Below are 25,776 nucleotides of genomic sequence, written 5' to 3' on the forward strand. Positions count from 1 at the left end.
AAAGCTGCAAGCAGCATTGAGCGGGGTTCGAGTATTTAAGGCCTTTATGGCTTCTATACCGTTAAGGTGTTGGCCAACATGAAATATATGGTTGACACCAGAACATATCCATTACGAAGAATACACTCACAAACAAAAACATACACAGAAATGAAATGGTTAAACTATTGTGTTCATTAAGCATGATTACAGACACGGACAGATGCACACATATTTTGTTGCACATAAGAGATTTGTATAATAAATGATTAGTGACAAAATACTTAAGACTTGTGTTTTTAAGATTTGATATATCATTGTCATGTTTCACTGTAATCATAATCATGTGTAATTGTCAAATATGATATATCTGTATAAATTAAGTTTTAAATTTGGCTAAATGTGATTTGAAAAGCTATAACAGTGATTTAGTATCACTTACATATCAATTCAAAACTACATAAAGCCATTAAACCATACAAAGCACTGTTCTATTAAAATGTGTAAGCCCATTAGTGGTATTCTACTGCCATCTAGTGGCTATAGTTGTAATTTTGTTGAAATAGAGGTGCATTTTTTGTAAGCTTTATAAGTATTAAATTGCCCTTTTTGCCATAAACATGTGCTTATTTGAATCATATGATGCATGATTTTTACTTAAGTTTGTGAATTTTTGTTTTCTTTTAGTATTTGTAGACTTTTAGGTACACTAGATAAAAAGCATATTATGAAATGGCTCTGTTATAGCTGTCCAAATGCAAATCTTCAACATTTTTTTGATGATTATTGACTAAGAGAGTCTGGAGAATTGTACTGCACTGATTTTATTGAGTATGGGTTGAAAAACCAGGACGAGTTCACCAAAGTATATTTTTAAAATTATCTCATGTATTAAAAGAACAGTTTGATTGACAACATTGGTCCTAGAGGCAAAGTTGTTCAGAATGAGGAGATCTATCATATGATATGAAGATATTGTGTATATGTGAAGATATTGACGTTTAATTGGGTTTTTAGTTCTATATACAATAGAAATATCATGTTTTGACACCTTTTTAACTGTTATAGCGCCACCTATGGTGCGATCGTCATGAAACTTTGCATGCTTGTTAAGGGTCATCTGTTACATGTTGTCACCGATTTTTGTAAAGTTTTGAGTTTTTGTTTAGGTTTTATAGGCTTTTGAGTATATGTGGCCACACCCATTTTGTAAATGACCCTGTTTTAGCCCAAAAAAGGACAAAATTCAACATTTTTTTGATAATTATTGATCTAGAGAGTCCAGAGAATATTTCTGCAGTGGTTTGATCCAGATCGGGCAAAAAACCTAGGACTAGTTCGCAAAAGTAGGTTTTTAACATATTTGTGAATAATTAATGAACGATTTGATTGACAGCAATGGTTCTTGAAGCAATTTTTCTCGGCACGAGGAGATCTATCAAATGATATGCATATTGTGTGGATGTGTGAAACGCCGCGCGATTCCAGAGCCAAAAAAACTCGTTAGCGCCAACTAGTGGCCGATTTCTTTCAAAATTCTTACAGACCTTTATGGCCGTGAGTCGAACATGCCCACCGAGTTTCGTTCTGATTGACCTCCGTTAACCTTGTCAAATAGGTGCTCAAACTTCATTGACCAATGGCGGCCATGTTTTTTGAGATACGCCAATGTCCTCATAGACACTTGTGCCCCTTTGGTCCAAGTCACTGCATACCAATTTTCAAGTCGATCGGACTAACGGCTGTGTATTTATAGTCAATAACATGTTTTTTCCGATTTATAGCGCCACCAAGGGGTCAAGCTCAGCAATTTTTTTTATTTGACCAAGGATCGAGCTTCTACACATGTGTTCCGAGTTTGGTGAAGATATCTCATTCCTATCAAAAGTTATAGCCATTTTAGTAAAAGTGGCCCCTCACTTTCGAACGTTTTGGTGGCCCTTTGCGACCGTGAGTGAAAAATTCAACTTTTTTTTGATAATTATTGATATTCAGTGTCCAGAGAATATTCCTGCACTGGTTTGGTTCCGATCGGGCGAAAAACCTAGGACTAGTTCGCAAAAGTAGGTTTTGGACATAACTCAAGTTTATGGGAAAACGGGGCCTCCGGGACCCCAAATCACAGATGAGTATTTGACAATTGTCTAGACCCAGGGATTCCAAAAATGTAATTTTTTTGAGTCTACGACACACGGTTTGGGAGTTATGATGACTTTCGCGTTTTTGGTCGCTATAGCGCCACCTATGGTCCGATTGGGCTGATTCTTTGTGAGGTTCTCCTCGATTTTTGCTCTATCATTTGACCAAGTTTCAAGTCTCTAGCACTTACGGTTTGGGCTGCACGTTCAGTTTTACGGCAGAAAAATAATAATAATAATAATAAAAACCTTAACAATTACAATAGGGATTCAGTGCTACGCACTCGAACCCCTAATAATAAATATAGCTGCAAGCAGCAATTAACGGGGTTCGAGTATTTAAGGCCTTTATGGCTTCTACACTGGTAGGGTGTAGGCCAACATGAAATTGATGGCGGACACCAGAACATATCCATGATGAAGAGTACACTCACAAACAGAAACTTACTTTGAAATGAAATGGTTAAACTGTTATGTTCATTAAGCATGATCACACACAGACAGATGCACACATATTTTGTTGCACATAAGAGATTTGTATAATAAATAAGTAACAAAATGCTTAAAACTTGCGTTTTTAAGATTTGATATATCATTGTCATGTTTCACTGTAATCATAATCATGTGTAATTGTCAAACATGATATATCTGTATAAATTAAGTTTTAAACTTTGGCTAAATGTGATTTGAAAAGTTATAACAGTGATTTAGTATCACTAACATATAAATTCAAAACTACATAAAGCCATTAAACCCTACAAAGCACTGTTCTATTAACATGTGTAAGCCCATTAGTGGTATTCTACTGCCATCTAGTGGCTATAGTTGTAATTTTATTGAAATAGAGGTACATTGTTTGTAAGCTTTATAACTATTAAATTGCCTTTTTTTGCCCAGTGTCCATAAACATATGCTTGTTTTGAATCATATGATTCATAATTTTACTTAGGTTTGTGAATTTTTGTTTTATTTTAGTATTTGTAGACTTTAATCTACACTAGATAAAAACATATTATGAAATGGCTCTGTTATAGCTGTCCAAAAGCAAATCTTCAACATTTTTTTGATAATTATTGACTAAGAGAGTCTGGAGAATTGTACTGCACTGATTTTATTGAGTATGGGTTGAAAACCCAGGACGAGTTCATCAAAGTATGTTTTTATATTTATTTCACGTATTAAAAGAACAGTTTGATTGACAACATTGGTCCAAGAGGCAAAGTTGTTCAGAATGAGGAGATCTATCATGTGATATGAAGATATAGTGTATATGTGAAGATATTGACGTTTAATTGGGTTTTTAGGTCTATATTCAATAGAAATATCATGTTTTTGACACCTTTTTAACTGTTATAGCGCCACCTATGGTCTGATCGTCATGAATCTTTGCATGCTTGTTGAGGGTCACCTGCTACATGTTGACACCCATTTTTGTAAAGTTTTGAGTTTTTGTTTAGTTTTAATAGGCTTTTGAGTATGTGTGGTCACACCCCCTTTTCTAAATTGGGCCATTATAGCCAACCAAAGGACAAAATTCAACATTTTTTTGATAATTATTGATCTAGACAGTCCAGAGAATATTACTGCAGTGGTTTGATCCAGATCGGGCGAAAAACCTAGGACTAGTTCGCAAAAGTAGGTTTTTAACAAATGTGTGAATAATTAATGAATGATTTGATTGACAGCAATGGTTCTTGAAGCAATTTTTCTCGGCATGAGGAGATCTATCAAATGATATGCATATTGTGTGGATGTGTGAAACGCCGCGCGATTACAGAGCCAAAAAACTCGTTAGCGCCAACTAGTGGCCGATTTCTTTCAAAATTCTTGCAGACCTTTAGGGCCGTGAGTCGAACATGCTCACCGAGTTTCGTTCTGATTGACCTCCGTTAACCTTGTCAAATAGGTGCTCAAAGTTCAATTGCCAATGGCGGCCATGTTTTTTGAGATACGCCAATGTCCTCATAGATACTTGTGGCCCTTTGGCCCAAGACACTGCATACCAATTTTCAAGTCGATCGGACTAACGGCTGTGTATTTATAGCTGTTTATATGTCTTCTCCGCCTTATAGCGCCACCAAGTGGACAAGCTCCGCAATTTTTTTGATTTGACCAAAGATTCAGCTTATACACGTGTGTGTCGAGTTTGGTGAAGATATCTCATTCCATTCAAAAGTTATAGCCATTTTAGTAAAAGTGGCCCCGTCACTTTCGAACGTTTTTGTGGCCCTTTGCGACCGTGAGTCAAAAGTTCAACTTTTTTTTGATAATTATTGATATTCAGTGTCCAGAGAATATTTCTGCACTGGTTTGGTTCCGATCGGGCGAAAAACCTAGGACTAGTTCGCAAAAGTAGGTTTTGGACAAATTTCAAAATGGCGGAAAAATTTGCATACCGGAAATGAAATCGGAGATAGCCATTTTGTTTTGATTGAGCCAAGGATTCCAGTGATATAAGACACTTGAGTCTAGGACAAACGGTTTAGGAGTTATGATAGGTTTCGCGTTTCTGTTCGCTATAGCGCCACCTATGGTCCGATTGGGCTGATTCTTTGTGAGGTTCTCCTCGATTTTTGCTCTATCATCTGACCAAGTTTCAAGTCTCTAGGCCTTACGGTTTGGGCTGCCCGTTCAGTTTTACGGCAGAAAAATAATAATAATAATAATAATAATAATAATAAAAATCCTAACAAAAACAATAGGGATTCAGTGCTACGCACTCGAACCCCTAAAAATCCTAACAAAAACAATAGGGATTCAGTGCTACGCACTCGAACCCCTAATAATAATAATAATAATAAAAATCCTAACAAAAACAATAGGGATTCAGTGCTACGCACTCGAACCCCTAATAATAATAAAAATCCTAACAAAAACAATAGGGATTCAGTGCTACGCACTCGAACCCCTAAATATAGCTGCAAGCAGCAATTAACGGGGTTCGAGTATTTAAGGCCTTTACGGCTTCTATACTGTTAGGGTGTTGGCCAACATGAAATACATGACTGACACCAGAACATATCCATTATGAAGAATACACTCACAAACAGAAACATACACAGAAATGAAATGGTTAAACTGTTATGTTCATTAAGCATGATCACACACAGACAGATGCACACATATTTTGTTGCACATACGAGATTTGTATAATAAATAAGTAACAAAATGCTTAAAACTTGCGTTTTTAAGATTTTATATATCATTGTCATGTTTCACTGTAATCATAATCATGTGTAATTGTCAAATATGATATATCTGTATTAATTAAGTTTCAAACTTTGGCTTAATGTGATTTGAAAAGTTATAACAGTGATTTAGTATCATTTACATATAAATTCAAAACTATATAAAGCCATTAAACCATACAAAGCACTGTTCAAGCAATATGTGTAAAGCCCATTAGTGGTATTCTACTGCCCTCTAGTGGCTATAGTTGTAATTTTGTTAAAATAAAAGGTGAATTGTTTTTAAGCTTTATGACTATTAAATTGCCTTTTTTTGCTCAGTGTCCATAAACATATGCTTGTTTTGAATCACATAATACATAATTTTACTTAGGTTTGTGAATTTTTGTTTTATTTTAGTATTTTTATACTTTAATGTACACTAGATAAAAAGCATATTATGAAATGGCCCTGTTATAGCTGTCCAAATGCAAATGTTCAACATTTTTTTTGATAATTACTGACCAAGAGAGTGTGGAGAATTGTACTGCACTGATTTTATTGAGTATGGGTTGAAAACCCAGGACGAGTTCACCAAAGTATGTTTTTTAAATGAGCTCACGTTTTAAAAGAACAGTTTGATTGACAACATTGGTCCTAGAGGCAAAGTTGTTCAGAATGAGGAGATCTATCATATGATATGAAGATATAGTGTATATGTGAAGATATTGACGTTTAATTGGGTTTTTAGTTCTATATACAATAGAAATATCATGTTTTTGACACCTTTTTAACTGTTATAGCGCCACCTATGGTCCGATCGTCATGAAACTTTGCATGCTTGTTAACGGTCATCTGCTTCATGTTGTCACCCATTTTTGGAAAGTTTTGAGTTTTTGTTTAGGTTTTATAGGCTTTTGGATATATATTGCCACGCCCCCTTTATTAAATGAGCCCATTATAGCCAACCAAAGGACAAAATTCAACATTTTTTTGATAATTATTGATCTAGAGAGTCCAGAGAATATTACTGCAGTGGTTTGATCCAGATCGGGCGAAAAACCTAGGACTAGTTCGCAAAAGTAGGTTTTTAACATATTTGTGAATAATTAATGAACGATTTGATTGACAGCAATGGTTCTTGAAGCAATTTTTCTTGGCATGAGGAGATCTATCAAATGATATGCATATTTTGTGGATGTGTGAAACACCGCGCGATTCCAGAGCCAAAACATCTCGTTAGCGCCAACTAGTGGCCGATTTCTTTCAAAATTCTTACAGACCTTTAGGGCCGTGAGTCGAACATGCCCACCGAGTTTCGTTCTGATTGACCTCCGTTAACCTTGTCAAATAGGTGCTCAAACTTCATTGGCCAATGGCGGCCATGTTTTTTGAGATACGCCAATGTCCTCATAGACCCTTGTGCCCCTTTGGTCCAAGAGTCTACATACCAATTTTCAAGTCGATCGGACTAACTGCTGTGTGTTTATAGCCAAAAATATGTTTTTTCCGTCTTATAGCGCCACCAAGTGGTCAAGCTCCGAAATTTGTTTTGATTTGACCAAGGATCGAGCTTGTACACATGTGTACCGAGTTTGGTGAAGATATCTCATTCCGTTCAAATGTTATAGCCATTTTAGTAAAATTGACCCCTCACTTTCGAACGTTTTGGTGGTCCTTTGCGACCGTGAGTGAAAAATTCAACTTTTTTTTGATAATTATTGATATTCAGTGTCCAGAGAATTTTTCTGCACTGGTTTGGTTCCGATCGGGTGAAAAACCTAGGACAAGTTCGCAAAAGTAGGTTTCGGACATACGTCCATTTTTCGGGGTCAACCGTGCGTCGCAGCTCAAAAATTTTGTAATACACTTTTGTTCGGCCTGACCCAAGGAACGCAACGATGTAAAGTTTTTGAGTCTACGACAAACGGTTTACGAGATTATCGCCAAAACGTCAAAAATTTTAGTTTTTTGCGCTGTAGCGCCACCTATGGTCCGATTGGGCTGATACTTTGATAGGTTCTCCTCGATTTTTGCTCTATCTGCTGACCAAGTTTCAAGTCTCTAGCACTTACGGTTTGGGCTGCACGTTCAGTTTTACGGCAGAAAAAAAATAATAATAATAAAAATCCTAACAAAAACAATAGGGATTCAGTGCTACGCACTCGAACCCCTAATAATAATAAAAATCCTAACAAAAACAATAGGGTTTCAGTGCTACGCACTCGAACCCCTAATAATTCGCCCTTATAGGATTGTTGTGTCTGAGCTTAATGACTTTCTGCACTTGCTATACTATATACTTCAGTGCGGTAAAAGTACTACAATTTATTATACTAGTAACTTCATAATAAATAAATAATAAATATTGATCCTCTGCTGCCATCAACTGGGTATTTGGGTCATTTCATGTCATTTTCATCTTAAAAAAAATAGTTTTCTGTCAAAAGACATTTTTTTTCCATGTCGTCTTTATAATGAAAAGTGAATTTTATTGCACAGCTGTAGAGTTGAAAAATAATCATTTAAAAATGTGTTCATGACTATAAAAGAAAGTTACTAATTTTCAAGAATACGATTAAGAGCACTCCGTGCATATGGTCAATTAGATACAGAGAAAAAAGTTTACAGAATCTGCCAAATGTTAATTATTTGACCAAAATAAGAGAGATCTTACAAAATGCATGTTGTTTTTTATTTAGTACTGACCTGAATAAGATATTTCACATAGAAGATGTTTACATGTAGTCCACAAGAGAAAATAATAGTTGAGTTTATATAAAAGATTACATCTGCTTGATTCTTAATACTGTGTTATTCTCTGAATGATCCACAGCTGTGTTTTTGTTTAGTGATAGTTGTTCATGAGTCCCTTGTTTGTCCTGAACAGAAAAATCCTTCGGTTTTCCAGCATTTTTGTGTATTTGAACCCTTTCCAACAATGACTGTATGATTTAGAGATGCATCTTTTCACACTGAGGACAACTGAGAGACTCATATGCAACTATTACAGAAGGTTCAAACACTCACTGATGCTCCAGAAGGTAAAAACATGCATTAAGAGCCGGGGGTGAAAACTTTTGGAATTTGAAGATCTGGGTAAATTTAACTTATTTTGTCTTTCTGGGAAACATAAGTATTTTCTATTGATTCTGAAGTGCAGTGCTAAATGAAAAAATGTGATATATAGGCAAAATAAGAAAAATGTACACATCTTCATTCTGTTCAAAAGTTTTCACCCCCGGCTCTTAATGCATGTTTTTTCCTTCTGGAGCATCAGTGAGTGTTTGAACCTTCTGTAATAGTTGCATATGAGTCTCTCAGTTGTCCTCAGTGTGAAAAGATGCATCTCAAAATCATACAGTCATTGTTGGAAAGGGTTCAAATACACAAAAATGCTGGAAAACCAAAGAATTTGTGGAACCTGAAGGATTTTTCTGAAGAACAGCAGGCGGTTTAACTGTTCAGGACAAAGAAGGGACTCATGAACAACTATCACTAAACAAAAAACACAACTGTGGATCATTCAGAGAACAACACAGTATTAAGAATCAAGGGGATGTAAAGTTTTTTTCATAAATTAAGCTAATATTTTCTCTAACATCTTTAATGTGAAATATCTTATTCAGGTCAGTACTAAATAAACAATAACTTGCATTTAGTATGATCCCTCTTATATTGGTCCAATAATTAACATTTTGCAGATTCTGTAAACTTTTGATTTCAATGTTTATTTTATTTTAAGTAATGAAAATATATTTTATGGTTTTAGTTTTTAGTTTTAGATTGAGTTAAGTCGCCAATCGAGATTTGCACCTCACTACTGGAAAAGATTTTATCATACAAGCGTCACTTTCACTTTCTTTTCTGGACAAAGAGTGTTAAACGTCCTCTGGTTTGATAATGCTCCTTCCTGTAATGCATTGCAGATGCAAATACAAAACAAAGCATTCAGGCGATCACTGAGTTCACTCATGCACAAATGCAAACAGTGGAAGTGATATGAAACCCAATGGTCTGAGCTGTGTTTTCTGATGTTTCCTCATTCCAGGTCCTGCATGAAACCTTTCCACAGCACACGTTTCTCATGAACGGCCTCATTCAGGGCGTCAAGGTGAATCCAGTGCATCTGTTGTTGTTCAGTTGCGTGCATTTGATGTTTTGTGATTAGTTTGGCTTGAGAAAGCCAACCTACTGATCTGCTACTTAAGCTTATTATTATTATTCTAGAAGCACCAAACTCAGTGCAGTTCTTCAGACTGATCTCACTTAGCGAGCCCTAACTTTTCAGACTGATCCGACTTATAGTTTTCATCAAATTGAAGATTAAAAATCATCAAAATCCAATAGACTTACATTGAGGGAATGTTCAAATGAGCCAACACCCAACAGTATTCAAACTCCAACTGTCAAAATTCAAACTCCAACTGTCAAAATTTAAATTTAAAAATTTTAATCCCTTGAGACTCAGTCAAGCTTCCCTTCTATCAACTATTTCTAATCCATTCAAAATTGTATCTGATATTTCTAATCTATTTAACTATCTAGCCTAGCATAGCAATTACAATCATGCTAGCAACTTGCTAATAATGTTAGAAACATGTTAGTAACTTGTTAATCATGTTAGTAAATATGCTAGTAACTGGCCAGTCATGCTAATGACATGTAAATACATGCTAATCATGCTAGAAACATGTTAGCAACTTGATAATCATACTAGAAACATGTTAGCAACTTGCTAATCATGTTGGAAACATGTTAGAAACATGCTAGTAACTTGCTAATAATGTTAGAAACATGCTAGCAACTTTCTAATAATGTTAGAAACATGTTAGTAACTTGCTAATCATGTTAGAAACATGCTAGTAACTTGCTAATAATGTTAGAAACATGCTAGCAACTTTCTAATAATGTTAGAAACATGTTAGTAACTTGCTAATCATGTTAGAAACATGCTATTAACTTGTTAATAATGTTAGAAACATGTTAGCAACTTGATAATCATACTAGAAACATGTTAGCAACTTGCTAATCATGTTGGAAACATGTTAGAAACATGCCAGTAACTTGTTAATCATGTTAGAAACATGCTAGGAACTTGTCAGTCATGCTAATGACATGTAAATACGTGCTAATCATGCTAGAAACATATTAACAACTTGATAATCATGCTAGAAACATGTTAGAAACATGCAAGCAACTTGCTAATCATGTTAGAAACATGTTAATGACATGCTAGTAACTTGTCAGTCATGCTAATGACATGTAAATAACATGTTCATCATGTTAGCAACTTGTTAATCATGCTAGAAACATGTTAGCAACTTGATAATCATACTAGAAACATGTTAGCAACTTGCTAATCATGCTGGAAACATGTTAGAAACATGCTAATGGCATGCTAGTAACTTGTCAGTCATGTTAATGACATGTAAATAACATGTTAATCATGTTAGAAACATGCTAGCAACTTGCTAATCATGTTAGAAACATTCTAGGAACTGCTAATCATGTTAAATACATGCTAATGACATGCTAGTAACTTGTCAGTCATGCTAATGACATGCAAATAACATGTTAATCATGCTAGAAACATGCTAGCAACTTGCTAATCATGTTAGAAACATTCTAGGAACTTGCTAATCATGTTAAAAACATGCTAATGACATTTGTCAGTCATGCTAATGACATGCTAATAACATGTTAATAACTTGCTAATCATGCTAGTAACATTTTAGCAACTTGCTAATGACGTGCTAATAATACAAGTAACATGTTAATCATGCTAGAAAATTGCTAATGACATACTAGTAACTCGCTAATCATGCTAGAAACATACTAAACATGTTAGAAAACTGTTAGAATCATGCTAACTACATTCTAATCATGCTAGCAACATGCTAATTGTCTAATCTACCGATAAAAAGTTTAAAACTTTAAGCTTTTACAGCTGCTTTCAAGCTAGGCTTTCTCAAGCCAACCTAAAGTTTGTCCTGACCCTTTATCTGTTTATAATATGTAATAGCTGTTGATCATTATTTGCTGAAAAGCCCAAATACTACCCTTGCTCTGTTATTGTGTAAACACCAGTGTTGTGTATGATAACTTTAGTGTGTTTGCAGGGATTTCTGTCGTTCATGAGCGCTCCTCTGATCGGTGCCTTGTCTGATGTTTGGGGCAGAAAGAGCTTCCTGCTGCTCACAGTGTTTTTCACCTGCGCCCCCATCCCACTAATGAGGCTCAGCCCATGGTACGGCTCACGTGTGTGTGTGTGTGTGTGTGTGTGTGTGTGTGTGTGTGTGTGTGTGTGTGTGTGTGTGTGTGTGTGTGTGTGTTTGTGTGTGTGTCCTCTATCACATGACTCTCAAGTGACTAAAGCTTTTCAGGCATGTGTAAAAGTCACTGCAGCTCATTCTGCATGAGAGACAAACCCTTCTGTAATCCCTTAAAGGAACAGTTAATCTAAAAAGTAAAAACATGTGATTATCCTCAGGCCATCAGAGATGTAGATGAGTTTGTTGGTTCGTCAGATTTGTATAAATGTGTCATTCCAACACTGTCTCACTAATGGATCCTCTGCGGTGAATGGGTGCCGTCAGAATGAGAGTCCAAACAGCTGATAAAAACATCACAATAATCCACACCACTCCAGTCCATCAGTTCACATCTGGAGAAGACAAAAGTATGGATACATTGAATATTCAGCAACCGAAATTATTCACTATAATACTGCCCTCCAAAGGCAAAGCGCAGTAACTACACTTTTGGTCAAAATTGAGTTAAGGCTTAAAATGGACTTTGTGACAACTGTTTTGTCTTGTGGCAACGTCTCCTGGTTCAATTTTGTCCCAGAGGAACGAGAGTGTTTCAGAGAAAGAAGAGTGTCAACATGTTTGACTAGCTGGCGTAAAAACTTTAAAGGCATTATTCTCAGTTTCAGTGTTGGTGTAGTTACTGCACTTTGCCTTTGGAGGGCAGAATAAGCGAAAAGACCAAATAAATTATACCGCACTAATGCAGCAAAAACTGTCTGAGAAAGATGCAATAATCACTACAAGCTGTATATGGGTCAAAAACATTAAGATTTCCACGTCAGAATAAATTTACAAAAGTGATTCTGTCTATAGAAAGCACATTAAATGAAATTAAAGTGTCTACTTTTAAGGTTTCAAATAAAAAGGAGAATAAAATGTCATAATTTGGTTTAAATAATGTTAGATTGTCATTTAGTGTAACAATATTTATGTAAAAATTAAAACTACATGCTTATTCTGACTTGTACGTATTAAAATATACAAAAGAATAAGGAGCATATTAAGTTACACTGCAAAAAATGCTTTTCTTACTTAGATGTTTTGTCTTGTTTCCAGCCAAAATATCTAAAAATTCTTAAGTCAAGAAGGATTTTCTAGACAAGTAAAATTATTTTCTTGTTTTCCGAAAAAACAAGCCAAAATTAAGTGATTTTTTTCTTAGAACAAGCAAAATAATCTGCCAATGGGGTAAGAAAAAAAATCTTATTTCAATCAGAAAAAGATTAATAAAAAGATTTTTCTGACCCCATTGGCAGATTATTTTGCTCCTTTCAAGCTAAAACACCCTTCATTTTGACATGTTTTTTTCTGAAAACAAGACATTAATTTTTACTCGTCTAGAAATCCTTCTTGATTTAAGAATTTTTAGATATTTTGGCTGGAAACAAGACAAAAAATCTAAAAGAAGCATTTTTTGCAGTGTAAGTATTGTGTTTTAAATGATTAAAAAATTCTTACTGACAACACTGCAAAAAAAAAAAAAAAAAAGATTTTCCTACTTAGATTTTTTTGTCTTGTTTCCAGCCACAATATCTACAAATTCTTAAATCAGGAAGGATTTTCTAGACCAGTAAAAATGATTGTCTTGTTTTCAGAAAAAACAACAGGGTTGAAAACAATGGGGTAAGAAAAATAGTTTTCTGTTTGAAATAAGATTATTTTTCTTACCCCATTGGCAGATTATTTAGCTTTTTCTAAGCAAAAACTCACTTCATTTTGACTTGTTTTTTCTGAAAACAAGACAATAATTTTTACTTGTGTAGAAAATCCTTCTTGATTTAAGCATTTTTAGAGATTTTGTCTGGAAACAAGACAAAAAACCTAAGTAAGAAAAGCATTTTTGCAGTGAAATGGGCAAAACTTATAGGATAGTGGCAAATTTTAAATAGAAAAATGTAGAATTACAACTAATTAGTATTTTTAGCTCTTTGAATATGTCATAAATAGATTTTTGTTGTTACACAGAATGACATTTTAGTGAGTGTCTTAAATTAGTAAATTAAGGCAAAATGTATGATATTTATTTTTTTGCTCAGAAAAACCAAAACAAAAATGCAATTAAATTAAACAGAAAACGTTTTAATATTATTATTATTATTTTTTTTTTTTTGGAAAACAACAACTTAAAGCAGTATAACACTTTTATTTTTTTTTTATGGCCTTTTTTTTTTTTTTTCATGTTTGGTTTCAGCTTCAGCCAAGAATTTTCATTTTTGGTGCATCCCTTGACAAAAGCTGAGGAAAATCCATCATTAAAATGTTTTTCCTAAAATACCTTTAGTCCATAATAATGCTTCCTCCAATGAAAAATTGATTTGGTCTGAATTAGGAGAGAAATCTGCACAGTTTAGAACAGCTCTAAACAAATATGCACTGCACTGCTTTTCTTACTTAGATTTTTTTGTCTTGTTTCCAGCCTAAATATAATAAAAATTCTTAAATCAAGAAGGATTTTCTAGACAAGTACAAATAATTTTCTTGTTTTCAGAAAAACAAGTCAAAATTAAGTGAGTTTTTGCTTAAAACAAGCTAAATAATCTGCCAATGGGGTAAGAAAAAAAATCTTATTTCAATCAGAAAACAATATTATTTTTCTTACCCCATTGGCAGATTATTTTGCTTGTTTCAGACAAAAACTCACTTAATTTTGACTTGTTTTTCCTGAAAACAAGACAATAATTTTTACTCGTCTAGAAAATCCTTCTTGATTTAAGAATTCTTAGAGATTTTGGCTGGAAACAAGACAGAACATCTAAGTAAGAAAAGCATGTTTTGCAGTGTGTGGCTGGATTTTATGTGAAAGCCAACAGATGATAGATTTTCTTTTAACTGGAGGAAGTGTTATGTATTATGGACTTTAAAATGAACAGTTTTCATTTTTGAGTGAACTATTCCTTTAAAGTTAAATGCACTGATTTTATTAAACAACTGTTTGTTTTTGTAGACCTGTTGATGTTTAAGTTGTTAAAATGTTTGACCTTAAATGATTCGTCACGCCTAAAGCCTAAAAAAAGTCATGTGATTCTGTCTCTCTTCATCAGGTGGTTTTTCGCTCTGATGTCCGTGTCTGGACTTTTCTCTGTCACTTTCTCTGTGATATTTGCGTATGTGGCTGATATTACTGAAGAGGATGAAAGAAGCACAGCGTATGGACTGGTAAGAACACCTGCACTGCAAAAAATGCTTTTCTTACTTAGAATTTTTGTCTTGTTTCCAGCCAAAATATTAAAAAATTCTTAAATCAAGAAGGCTTTTCTAGACAAGTACAAATTATTGTCTTGTTTTCAGAAAAAAAAAAGGCTAAATTAAGTGAGTTTTTGCTCAAAACAAGCAATGCCAAATGGGGAAAGCAAAATAATCTAAAATATTTAGCTTACCCCATTGGCAAATTATTTAGCTTTTTCTAAGCCGGAATGTACTTAATGTTGACATGTTCTCTCTGAAAACAAGACAATAATTTTTACTTGTCTAGAAAATCCTTCTTGATTTAACTATTTAACTATTTTATGTAAGAAAAGCATTTTTTGCATTTTTTTCATCATCATATGACGTGTTTATAGAGTTAATTTTTGTCATCTCGTATGATGACTACTCAAAACAGAAATGATTGTTTATAATGGACAGCACACATTTTCTGTTTTACATATATTTCTTTGGTGTATTGAGTAAAAAAAACAGTAAAAATTTTTCAGATAGTGTTATATTTTTAGTATATACAGCAGTCAGCATTTGAAGTGGATCAAAACCTTTCATCAAATGAAGTATTTTAACATTTTTCCACATAATCATAATATAGTAGTCAACATTTGAAGTGGATTAAAAAAGAAATAATGTTAGATTGTCATTCAGTGTAACACAATATTTATGTAAAATTCAAACGATATGCTTATTCTGACTTGTACATATTAAAATATATAAAAGAATAAGGAGCGTATTACGTTTTATTGTGTTTTAAATGAGTAAAAAAGTCTTACTGACAAATGGGCAAAACCTAGGATAGTGGCACATTTAAAAAATGTAGAATTACAACTAATTAGTATTTTTAGTTCTTTTAATATGTCATAAATTATTTTTTGTTGTAAATATGCCTGACAAGATTGTTACACTGAATAACATTTTAGTGGGTGTCTTCTGGAAAATTAGGGAAAAATATTTATATTTGTATTGATATTTATTTTTTGCTCGGAAAAACAAAAACAAAAAAGCAATAAGATTAAACAGAAAACTTTGTCATATTTTTTGGAACAATTTAAAGCAGTATTACACTTATTGTCTTTACGTTTTAAAGCCTTTTTTGTCTTTGTGAGAATCATTCATAAATCTGCCGCTGTCAACGAAAAAGTTCAAAGTTTACGCTTTTTTTTGATCCACTTCAAATGTTGACTACTATATTATGATTATATAAAAAAATATGTGACCCTGGACCACAAAACCAGTCTTAAGTCGCTGGGGTTTATTTGTAGCAATAGTCAAAAATACATTGTATGGGTCAAAATTATTGATTTTTTCTTTTATGCCAAAAATCATTAGGAAATTAAGTAAAGATCATGTTCCATGAAGATTTTTTATGCAAAATTCCTACTGTAAATACATCAAAATGTAATTTTTGATTAGTAATATGCATTGTTAAGATCTTAATTTGGACAACTTTAAAGGTGATTTTCTCAGTCTTTTTGATTTTTTTGCACCCTCAGATTCCAGATTTTCAAACAGATGTATCTCAGACAAATATTGTCCTATCCTAACAAACCAGACATCAATAGAAAGCTTATTTATTGAACTTTCATATGATGTACACATCTCAGTTTTGTAAAATTTAACCTTATGACTGGTTTTGTGGTCCAGGGTCACACATGTATTAAAGTACTCCATTTAATGTCCAATAACTTTAGAAAAAGCTTAGTTTAAATAGAAAATCTGTAATCTTCTGTTGCTCTTTGGATGCAGTAAAACACCTCATTCATGTTTGTATTTTCTTCTGTCCACGAAATCAGAATCAGGCATCAAATAATGCCATGCATGTGAAAACGGGTCGATAATTGATATTAATAGTCACAATCTGGTTCAGATTCAGACAGAAATCGTGCGTTTGTGGTGTTTTTCTGCTGATTAATGGAGAACGCTTGGTAAGAAAGACACTATTTTTGAAATCAGCAGCCAAAATTAGTCAGAATATATAGATATAAAAGATAAGATTTAATGACGGAATTACAATCATTGACACTCCAGATGTGTTTTAGATGCTTTGTTTGTGTCTCAGTCATGTTCCGCTCACGGTATTGTCTTTTTGGTCTTTGGTTTCAGGTTTCTGCGACGTTTGCGGCGAGTTTAGTGACGAGTCCGGCTATAGGAGCGTACCTGTCGTTGCGGTACGGAGACAGTCTGGTGGTCCTGCTGGCCACTATAATCGCTGTGGTTGATATTCTGTTCGTCCTGCTGGTGGTGCCCGAGTCCCTGCCGGACAAAATGAGGCTGTCCTCGTGGGGTTTGCCCATTTCCTGGGAGCAGGCCGATCCTTTTGCTGTGAGTTACACAAATTATGGTTTTATATACTGTCTTTTGAGTGCTAGTTATCGAGGGATACCTTTAGTTTGATTAGTCATGCACAGAAGTTGTGTTTTTGCTGAAACACTTAAACAGAAATCAAAGTTTTCTTTGAAGTTTTGCAACCCCAGTTCCAGAAAAGTCGGGACGTTTTGTGAAATGCCATAAAATGCATTGCAAAAAATGCTTTTCTTACTGAGATTTTTTTTTTGTTTGTTTGTTTCCAGTCAAAATATCAAAACATTCTTAAATCAAAAAGACTAATAAAAATTATTGCCTGTTTTCAGAAAAAACTGCTCTAAATTTAGTGCATTTTTCCTTGAAACAAGCTAAAAAATAATCTAGTTTTCTCTTTGAAAAAGGATTTTCTTTTACCCCATTGGCAGATTATTTAGCTTGTTCTAAGCAAAAACTCACCTGATTTTGACTTGACTGTTTTTTTCTGAAAACAAGAAAATAATTTTTACTTGTTTAGAAAATCCTTCAAGAATTTTTACACTGCAAAAAAATGCTTTTCTTACTTAGATTTTTTCTCTTGTTTCCAGCCAAAATATCTCAAATTTCTTGAAACAGGAAGGATTTTCTAGACAAGTAAAAATTATTGTCTTGTTATTAGTAAAAACAAGTCAAAATTAAGTGAGTTTTTGCTTGAAACAAGCTAAATAATCTGCCAATGGGGTAAGAAAAAACATCTTATTTCAAGCAGACAACTAGAATATTTTTCTTACCCCATTGGCAGATTATTTTGCTTGTTTTAAGCAAAAACTCACCTAATTTTGACTTGTTTTTACTAATAACAAGACAATAATTTTTACTTGTCTAGAAAATCCTTCCTGTTTCAAGATTTTTTTAGATATTTTGGCTGGAAACAAGAGAAAAAATCTAAGTAAGAAAAGCATTTTTTGCAGTGTAGATATTTTGGCTGGGAAAAAAGACAAAAGAATCTCTAGGTAAGAAAAGCATTTTTTGTTTGACACTTTTGTCATGAAATTATTGGGAGATAGTAATGAGACATGATTTAACTTCGCTTGCTTTTATACCCAAACATGATATCCTCACCTATTTCCATTTCACCTGATCACTGTGAACTAATATAAAACGGTTTAATTGGGATATTCTATAACCTTTTAACTTTTATTTTGCCTCTGTCTTAACTGTGTTGCGGCCATCAAAATTTAGTTACATTTACAAAATAAAATTGAAAGGTGGCCAGCATTGAAATGTTTTCCTTTGTACTTTAGTCAATTAAATAAAGGTTAAAGAGAATGAACAGATATTGGACATTCTTGATTTAATTATTGTCTTGTTTAAAAAAAAAAAAAAACTAGTCAAAATTAAGGGAATTTTTGCCTGAAACAAGCTAAATAATTTAGTTTTCTGCTTGAAATAAGACTATTTAGTTTACCCTATTGGCAGTTTATTTTGCTTGTTTTGAGCAAAAACTCACTTAATTTTTTTCTGAAAACAAGACAATAATTTTCACTTGTCTAGTAAATCCTTCTTGATTTAAGAATTTTTAGATATTTTGCTTGGAAACAATAAAAAATCTTTAAAAAATGAAAAAAAAAAAACTAATATAAAACCGTTTAATTGGGATATTCTATAACCTTTTAACTTTTATTTTGCCTCTGTCTTAACTGTGTTGCAGCCATCAAAATCTAAATTTGGTTACTTTTACAAAATAAAATTGAAAGTTGGTCACTGAAAACATTGAAAAGGTTTTTTTTTTTTTTGTACTTTAGTCAATTAAATAAAGGTTAAAGAGAATGAACAAATATTGCACATTCTTGATTTAATTATTGTCTGGTTTAAAAAAGAAGAAGTTAAAATTAAGGGAATTTTTGCCTGAAACAAGCAAAATAATCTGCCAATGGGGTAAGAAAAATAATCTTGTTTTCTGTTTGAAAAAGGATTTTTTTTCTTACCCCAAAAACTTTTTTTTTCTTTCTGAAAACAAGAAAATAATTTTTACTTGTGTAGAAAATCCTTCTTGATTTAAGAATTTTAGAGATTTATTTGTCTTTTTTTCAGCCAAAATATCTAAAGTAAGACAAGCATTTTTTGTTTGACACTTTTGTCATTAAATTTGGGACAAAGTGATGAGACATGCTCCATCTTCGCTTGCTTTTATACCCAAACATGATATCCTCACCTATTTCCATTTCACCTGATCACTGTGAACTCATTTAAAACCGTTTAATTGGGATATTCTATAACCTTTTAACTTTTATTTTGCCTCTGTCTTAACTGTGTTGCAGCCATCAAAATCAAAATTTGGTTACTTTCACAAAATAAAATTGAAAGTTGGTCACTGAAAGCATTGGACATTTGTTTTTTGTACTTCAGTCAATTAAATAAAGGTTAAAGAGAATGAACAGATATTGAACAGATATTCTTGATTTTATGGCATTTCACAAAATGTCCTAACTTTTCTGGAATTGGGCTTGTATCCAAAACCCAAAATGAAGTTTATTTAAGAGTTAATGGTCGCCCAAGTTAAAAGTGACATTATTGATCTCAAGCTCTTTTATCAAAATCTTCTGATTGATAAATGACATGATTCATTTCTGATGTTTATTTGCTGCTGTAACTAGTAGTAAAGAGGATGAGATGATTGATGATCTATCACCACAAATTAAAAAACAGCAAAAACACATTTAATGCATTCATTTAGAGATAAAACCGACACAATTCGAAAGCTGAGACTTTGTTTCATATAAAAAGTAACAAAACACAAGGATAGTTGCGGTTGTTAGATGGCAGGAGCTACAAATAATGTTTAGTTTAGTTTCGTTAAACTGAAAACAGAGTAAAACATTGATCTTGAGATTTGAGAATCAATATCAGCTCAGATTGAAATCAAGAAATTGATTTTGTTAATTCACGTATTTTAATTTATGCATGTTTTGTGCAAGAAACAAACTCTAATAATGCATCAAAACGGGCCAATTAAACATCACTTTCTTACACTGCAAAATTTTTTTTATCTTGTTTCCAGCCAAAATATCTAAAAATTCTTAAATCAAGAAGGATTTTCTAGACGAGTAAAAATTAAGCGAGTTTTTGCTTCAAACAAGCAAAATAATCTGCCAATGGGTTAAGAAAATTGATCTTAATTCGAACAGAAAACAATTATTTTTGCACGCAAAAACGCATTTTGGTTTGCTTTTACTGAAAACAAGAAAATAATTTTTACTCGTCTAGAAAATCCGTCTTGATTTTAGAATGTTTAGATATTTTGGCTGAAAACAAGACATAAATTCTAAATAAGAAAAGCATTTTTTGCAGTGTATTTCTGGGCATCCAACACTTTTTTTTTTTTCTGTTTTGCCTGAAAATAAACTAAAATTTCGATCACTATTTTTAAAGCTCACCTTTTTAAAAGAAACTCTGATATATTGTGAAAATTCCCATCTTAATGATACAAATAATGCAGAATATGCTTTAAGTTATCAGATATTGCTGTTAATATTCTGTCAGCTCTTGTGAAACGTGTTTTGTGTGTGTTAGTCTCTGAGGAAGGTGGGTAAGGACTCGACGGTGCTGCTGATCTGTGTCACAGTGTTCCTGTCGTATCTGCCTGAGGCCGGACAGTATTCCAGCTTCTTCCTCTATTTGGGACAGGTTTGTGTCACGAAACGCTGCTCACAGCTCATTTCACTCCTGCGGTGTGCCGTATGTCAGAGTAAAACAGGGAATTTAACAAGAAATCAATGTAGCAGTGTTGATGTTCTGACACAAAATTTTTGTCTTGTTTTCCAGAACAAACATCTAAACATCCTTAAATTAAGATGCATTTAGTGGTGGTGCAAACTGACTTATTTTTTGGAAAATGCATCAAAATGAAGAACATTTATGACTAAAACAGGTCATAAAAGGAGTTTTTCTCTTTGAAATAAGTTTTTTTTTTTCTGACCCCATTGACACATTTTTTTCAGTTTTAAGCATAAACTTTCTCCATGTTGATGTTTTATTCTGAAAACAGAATAAAATGTGTTTTGATTTCAGAATGTTTAGATATTTACACTTTTCTAGCTTAGATTTTTTGTCTTGTTTTCAGCCAAAATATCTAAAAATTCTTAAATCAAGAAGGATTTTCTAAGTAAAAATTGTCTTGTTTTCAGAAAAAAAAAAGTCAAAATGAACTATATTTTTGCTTGAAACAAGCAAAATTATCGGCCAATGGGGTAAGAAAACTAATCTTGTTTTCTGGTTGAAATAAGATTTTTTTTCTGACTCCATTGGCAGATTTTTTGGCTTGTTCTAAGCAAAAACTCTCTTAATTTTGACTTGTTTTTTTTTCTGAAAACAAGAAAATAATTTTTTACTTATCTAGAAAATCCTTCCTAATTCAAGAATTTTTAGATATTTTGGCTGGAATCAAGACAAAAAAATCTAAGATAGAAAAGCATTTTTTGCAGTGTAAACAAAAACACTACGTTAAAAAAAAAAAAAAAATTTCAGGCCTTAAAAAGTCTTCAATTTAGTTGTAACAAATTTAAGGCCTTTAAAAGTCTTTAATTGTACAAGAAAGTCTTAAATTTGGGGACGGGAAGACCAGAATTGCGATATGGCTGAATTTGACGATTAAACTTCAAAAGGCTATGCTTTCATTGAATAAACTTGACTCTACAATGCATTATAAATATAACATTAAACTTTCTTAGAGGTGTGCATTTGACATTGTCCAGGATGTGGCAAAAAGCAAACAAAACCTACTAATTACAGAGTTCTTCTTGTCATACATTACGACAAAAAGTTTAGTTATAAACTAGATAAAGTTTGTCAAGGTCTTATTTCAAACAGAAGGCAAGATTATTTTTCTTACCCCATTGGCAGATTATTTTGCTTGTTTCAGGCATTTTTTTTTCTGAAAACAAGACAATACTTTTTACTCGTCTAGAAAGTCCCTCTTGATTTTAAGAATTTTTAGATATTTTGGCTGGAAACAAGACAAAGAGAACATTTTCTGCAGTGATACACTGCAAAAAATTATTTTCTTACTTAGAGTTTTTGTCTTGTTTCCAGCCAAAATATCTAAAAATTCTTAAATCAAGAAGGATTTTCTAGACGAGTAAAATTATTTTCTAGTTTTCCGAAAAAACAAGCCAAAATTAAGTGATTTTTTTCTTAGAACAAGCAAAATAATCTGCCAATGGGGTAAGAAAAAAAATCTTATTTCAATCAGAAAAAGATGAATAAAAAGATTTTTCTGACCCCATTGGCAGATTATTTTGCTCGTTTCAAGCAAAAACACCCTTAATTTTGACATGTTTTTTTCTGAAAACAAGACAATAATTTTTACTCGTCTAGAAAATCCTTCTTGATTTAAGAATTTTTAGATATTTTGGCTGGAAACAAGACAAAATCTAAGTAAAAAAAGCATTTTTTGCAGTGCTCTAAATTATTACTATAAACATTGCCCTACCCTGCTCATATGGTATTCATTTTATTTGTGCAGGTCTTAAAACGTCTTAAATTTGAGCTTAAAATCCTGCAGAAACTTTGTTTTTTGCATTATTCATTATAAGTAATGACACTTATCTTCTGTAGAGCTGCTGAAAGTGTATTTTATTATACTTGATGAATTTTGCATCTTTTTTCTTGTTGATCTCAGTAAAGCTGCTTTTAATCAATGTGTATTGTCTGTAGAAATAACACGACTTAAATGCAGACTGTAGAAACTGTGCGTTATTTTGCAGGTCATTAACTTCTCATCAGAAGCGATTGCAGGGTTTATTGCGATGGTGGGAATCCTGTCCATCGGAGCACAGGTACCAACCTTCATTTCCAGACTCTCATTTGTGAGATGATATATGTGCCCCTGAACCACAAAACCAGTCACAAGGGTCAATTTTATTTTGTTTTAAATTGAGATTTATGCATCATCTGAAAGTTGAATAAATAAGCTTCCCATTGATATATATATATCATATTATATGTATTTTATATTTGTTAATATAAAATACATATAATAATCTTTACTTAATATCCTAATGATTTTTGGCATAAAAGAAAAATTGATCATTTTGACCCATAGGGAATTTTAAAAGTGAATCATGCAAATAACAATTTTTTATTTTTTTCAAAAATGTCTAGAAGTTTTTCATATTCATTTTTTTTTTTTTTTTTTTAAATACACTATATTTTGCAACTACATTTTGAGAACAATCCCATTTTCCCCCATTATGACTTTGACATGTGTGACCTTAGATCACAAAACCAGACATAAGGGTCAGTTTTTTAAATTAAGATGTATACATTATCTGAAAGCTGAAAAAATCAGCTTTACATTGATGATGTATTTGAAAATCTGCAATCTGAGGGTGCAAAAAATCTAAATATTGAGAAAATCGCCTTTAAAGTTGTCCAAATGAAGTTCTTAGCAATGCATATTACTAATCAAAAATTAAATTAAGATATATTAATAGCTTTTGAGAAAAGATACTTCTTGTACTAGTATGTATATATTTTGCTTCTCCAGTAAATGTATCTTCATTTAAGAATCTTCTTTTGTACTTGAAAACAAGACACAAATACTGTGTAATAAAGTCTTTTTTGCATGTATGATTAAGGTTTTCATCTGAAAGCTGAATAAATAAGCTTGCCATTGATATATATTATATTTATATATACTTTGTATTTGTTAGAATATGACAAGATTTGCTTGAGATGCAACTATTTGAAAAGCTGCAATCTGAGTGTGCAAAATAATCAAAATATTGAGGAAATCGCCTTTAAAGTTGTCCAAATTAAGTTCTTAGCAATGCATATTACTAATCAAATTAAGTTTAGATATATTTATGGTAAAAAAATTTACAGAATGTCTTCATGAAACGTGATCTTTACTTAATATCCTAATGATTTTTGGCATAAAAGAAAAATTTATAATTTTGACCCATAGGGAATTTTAAAAGTGAATCGTGCAAATAACAATTTTTTATTTTTTTCAAAAATGTCTAGAAGCTTTTCATATTCATTCATTCATTTTTTTTTTTTTTTTAAATACACTATATTTTGCAACTACATTTTGAGAACAATCCCATTTTTTCCCCATTATGACTTGGACACGTGTGACCTTAGATCACAAAACCAGACATAAGGGTCAGTTTTTTTAAATTAAGATGTATACATTATCTGAAAGCTGAAAAAATCAGCTTTACATTGATGATGATGAAAATCTGCAATCTGAGGGTGCAAAAAATCTAAACATTGAGAAAATCGCCTTTAAAGTTGTCCAAATGAAGTTCTTAGCAATGCATATCACTAATCAAAAATTACATTAAGATATATTTACGGTAAAAAATGTACAAAATGTCTTCATGGAATGTGATCTTTACTTAATATCCTAATGATTTTTGGCATAAAAGAAAAATTGATAATTTTGACCCATAGGGAATTTTAAAAGTGAATCGTGCAAATAACAATTTTTTATTTTTTTCAAAAATGTCTAGAAGTTTTTCACATTCATTCATTCATTTTTTTTTTTTTTTTTTTTTTTAATACACTATATTTTGCAACTACATTTTGAGAACAATCCCATTTTCCCCCATTATGACTTTGACATGTGTGACCTTAGATCACAAAACCAGACATAAGGGTCAGTTTTTTAAATTAAGATGTATACATTATCTGAAAGCTGAAAAAATAAGCTTTACATTGATGATGTATTTGAAAATCTGCAATCTGAGGGTGCAAAAAATCTAAATATTGAGAAAATCGCCTTTAAAGTTGTCCAAATGAAGTTCTTAGCAATGCATATTATTAATCAAAAATTAAATTAAGATATATTAATAGCTTTTGAGAAAAGATACTTCTTGTACTAGTATGTATATATTTTGCTTCTCCAGTAAATGTATCTTCATTTAAGAATCTTCTTTTGTACTTGAAAACAAGACACAAATACTGTGTAATAAAGTCTTTTTTGCATGTATGATTAAGGTTTTCATCTGAAAGCTGAATAAATAAGCTTGCCATTGATATATATTATATTTATATATACTTTGTATTTGTTAGAATATGACAAGATTTGCTTGAGATGCAACTATTTGAAAAGCTGCAATCTGAGTGTGCAAAATAATCAAAATATTGAGGAAATCGCCTTTAAAGTTGTCCAAATTAAGTTCTTAGCAATGCATATTACTAATCAAATTAAGTTTAGATATATTTATGGTAAAAAAATTTACAGAATGTCTTCATGAAACGAGATCTTTACTTAATATCCTAATGAGTTTTGGCATAAAAGAAAAATTGATAATTTTGACCCATAGGGAATTTTAAAAGTGAATCGTGCAAATAACAATTTTTTATTTTTTTCAAAAATGTCTAGAAGTTTTTCACATTCATTCATTCATTCATTTTTTTTTTTTTTAAATACACTATATTTTGCAACTACATTTTGAGAACAATCCCATTTTTTCCCCATTATGACTTTGACATGTGTGACCTTAGATCACAAAACCAGACATAAGGGTCAGTTTTTTAAATTAAGATGTATACATTATCTGAAAGCTGAAAAAATCAGCTTTACATTGATGATGTATTTGAAAATCTGCAATATGAGGGTGCAAAAAATCTAAATATTGAGAAAATCGCCTTTAAAGTTGTCCAAATTAAGTTCTTAGCAATGCATAT

General features: G+C 32.3%; 2 protein-coding genes across 2 annotated transcripts in view; one reads left to right on the plus strand and one right to left on the minus strand.

Moving 5' to 3' along the window:
* The window catches only part of LOC141286736 (leucine-rich repeat-containing protein 2-like), a 371,513-nt gene that overhangs the window by 302,753 nt on the left and 42,984 nt on the right, over positions 1-25,776 (minus strand). The window lies entirely within an intron of this gene.
* LOC141286695 (hippocampus abundant transcript 1 protein-like) overlaps positions 1-25,776 on the plus strand; it is a 115,448-nt gene that overhangs the window by 82,976 nt on the left and 6,696 nt on the right. Inside the window, exons 3-8 of the mRNA XM_073818775.1 lie at positions 9,336-9,398; positions 11,407-11,534; positions 14,640-14,754; positions 16,903-17,121; positions 20,653-20,766; positions 22,845-22,916. Of these exons, the coding sequence (XP_073674876.1) occupies positions 9,336-9,398; positions 11,407-11,534; positions 14,640-14,754; positions 16,903-17,121; positions 20,653-20,766; positions 22,845-22,916 (711 nt within the window). The remainder of the gene's footprint in view (positions 1-9,335; positions 9,399-11,406; positions 11,535-14,639; positions 14,755-16,902; positions 17,122-20,652; positions 20,767-22,844; positions 22,917-25,776) is intronic.

Source organism: Garra rufa, chromosome 15 (assembly GCF_049309525.1).
Source record: "Garra rufa chromosome 15, GarRuf1.0, whole genome shotgun sequence".
NCBI classification, from domain to species: domain Eukaryota; kingdom Metazoa; phylum Chordata; class Actinopteri; order Cypriniformes; family Cyprinidae; genus Garra; species Garra rufa.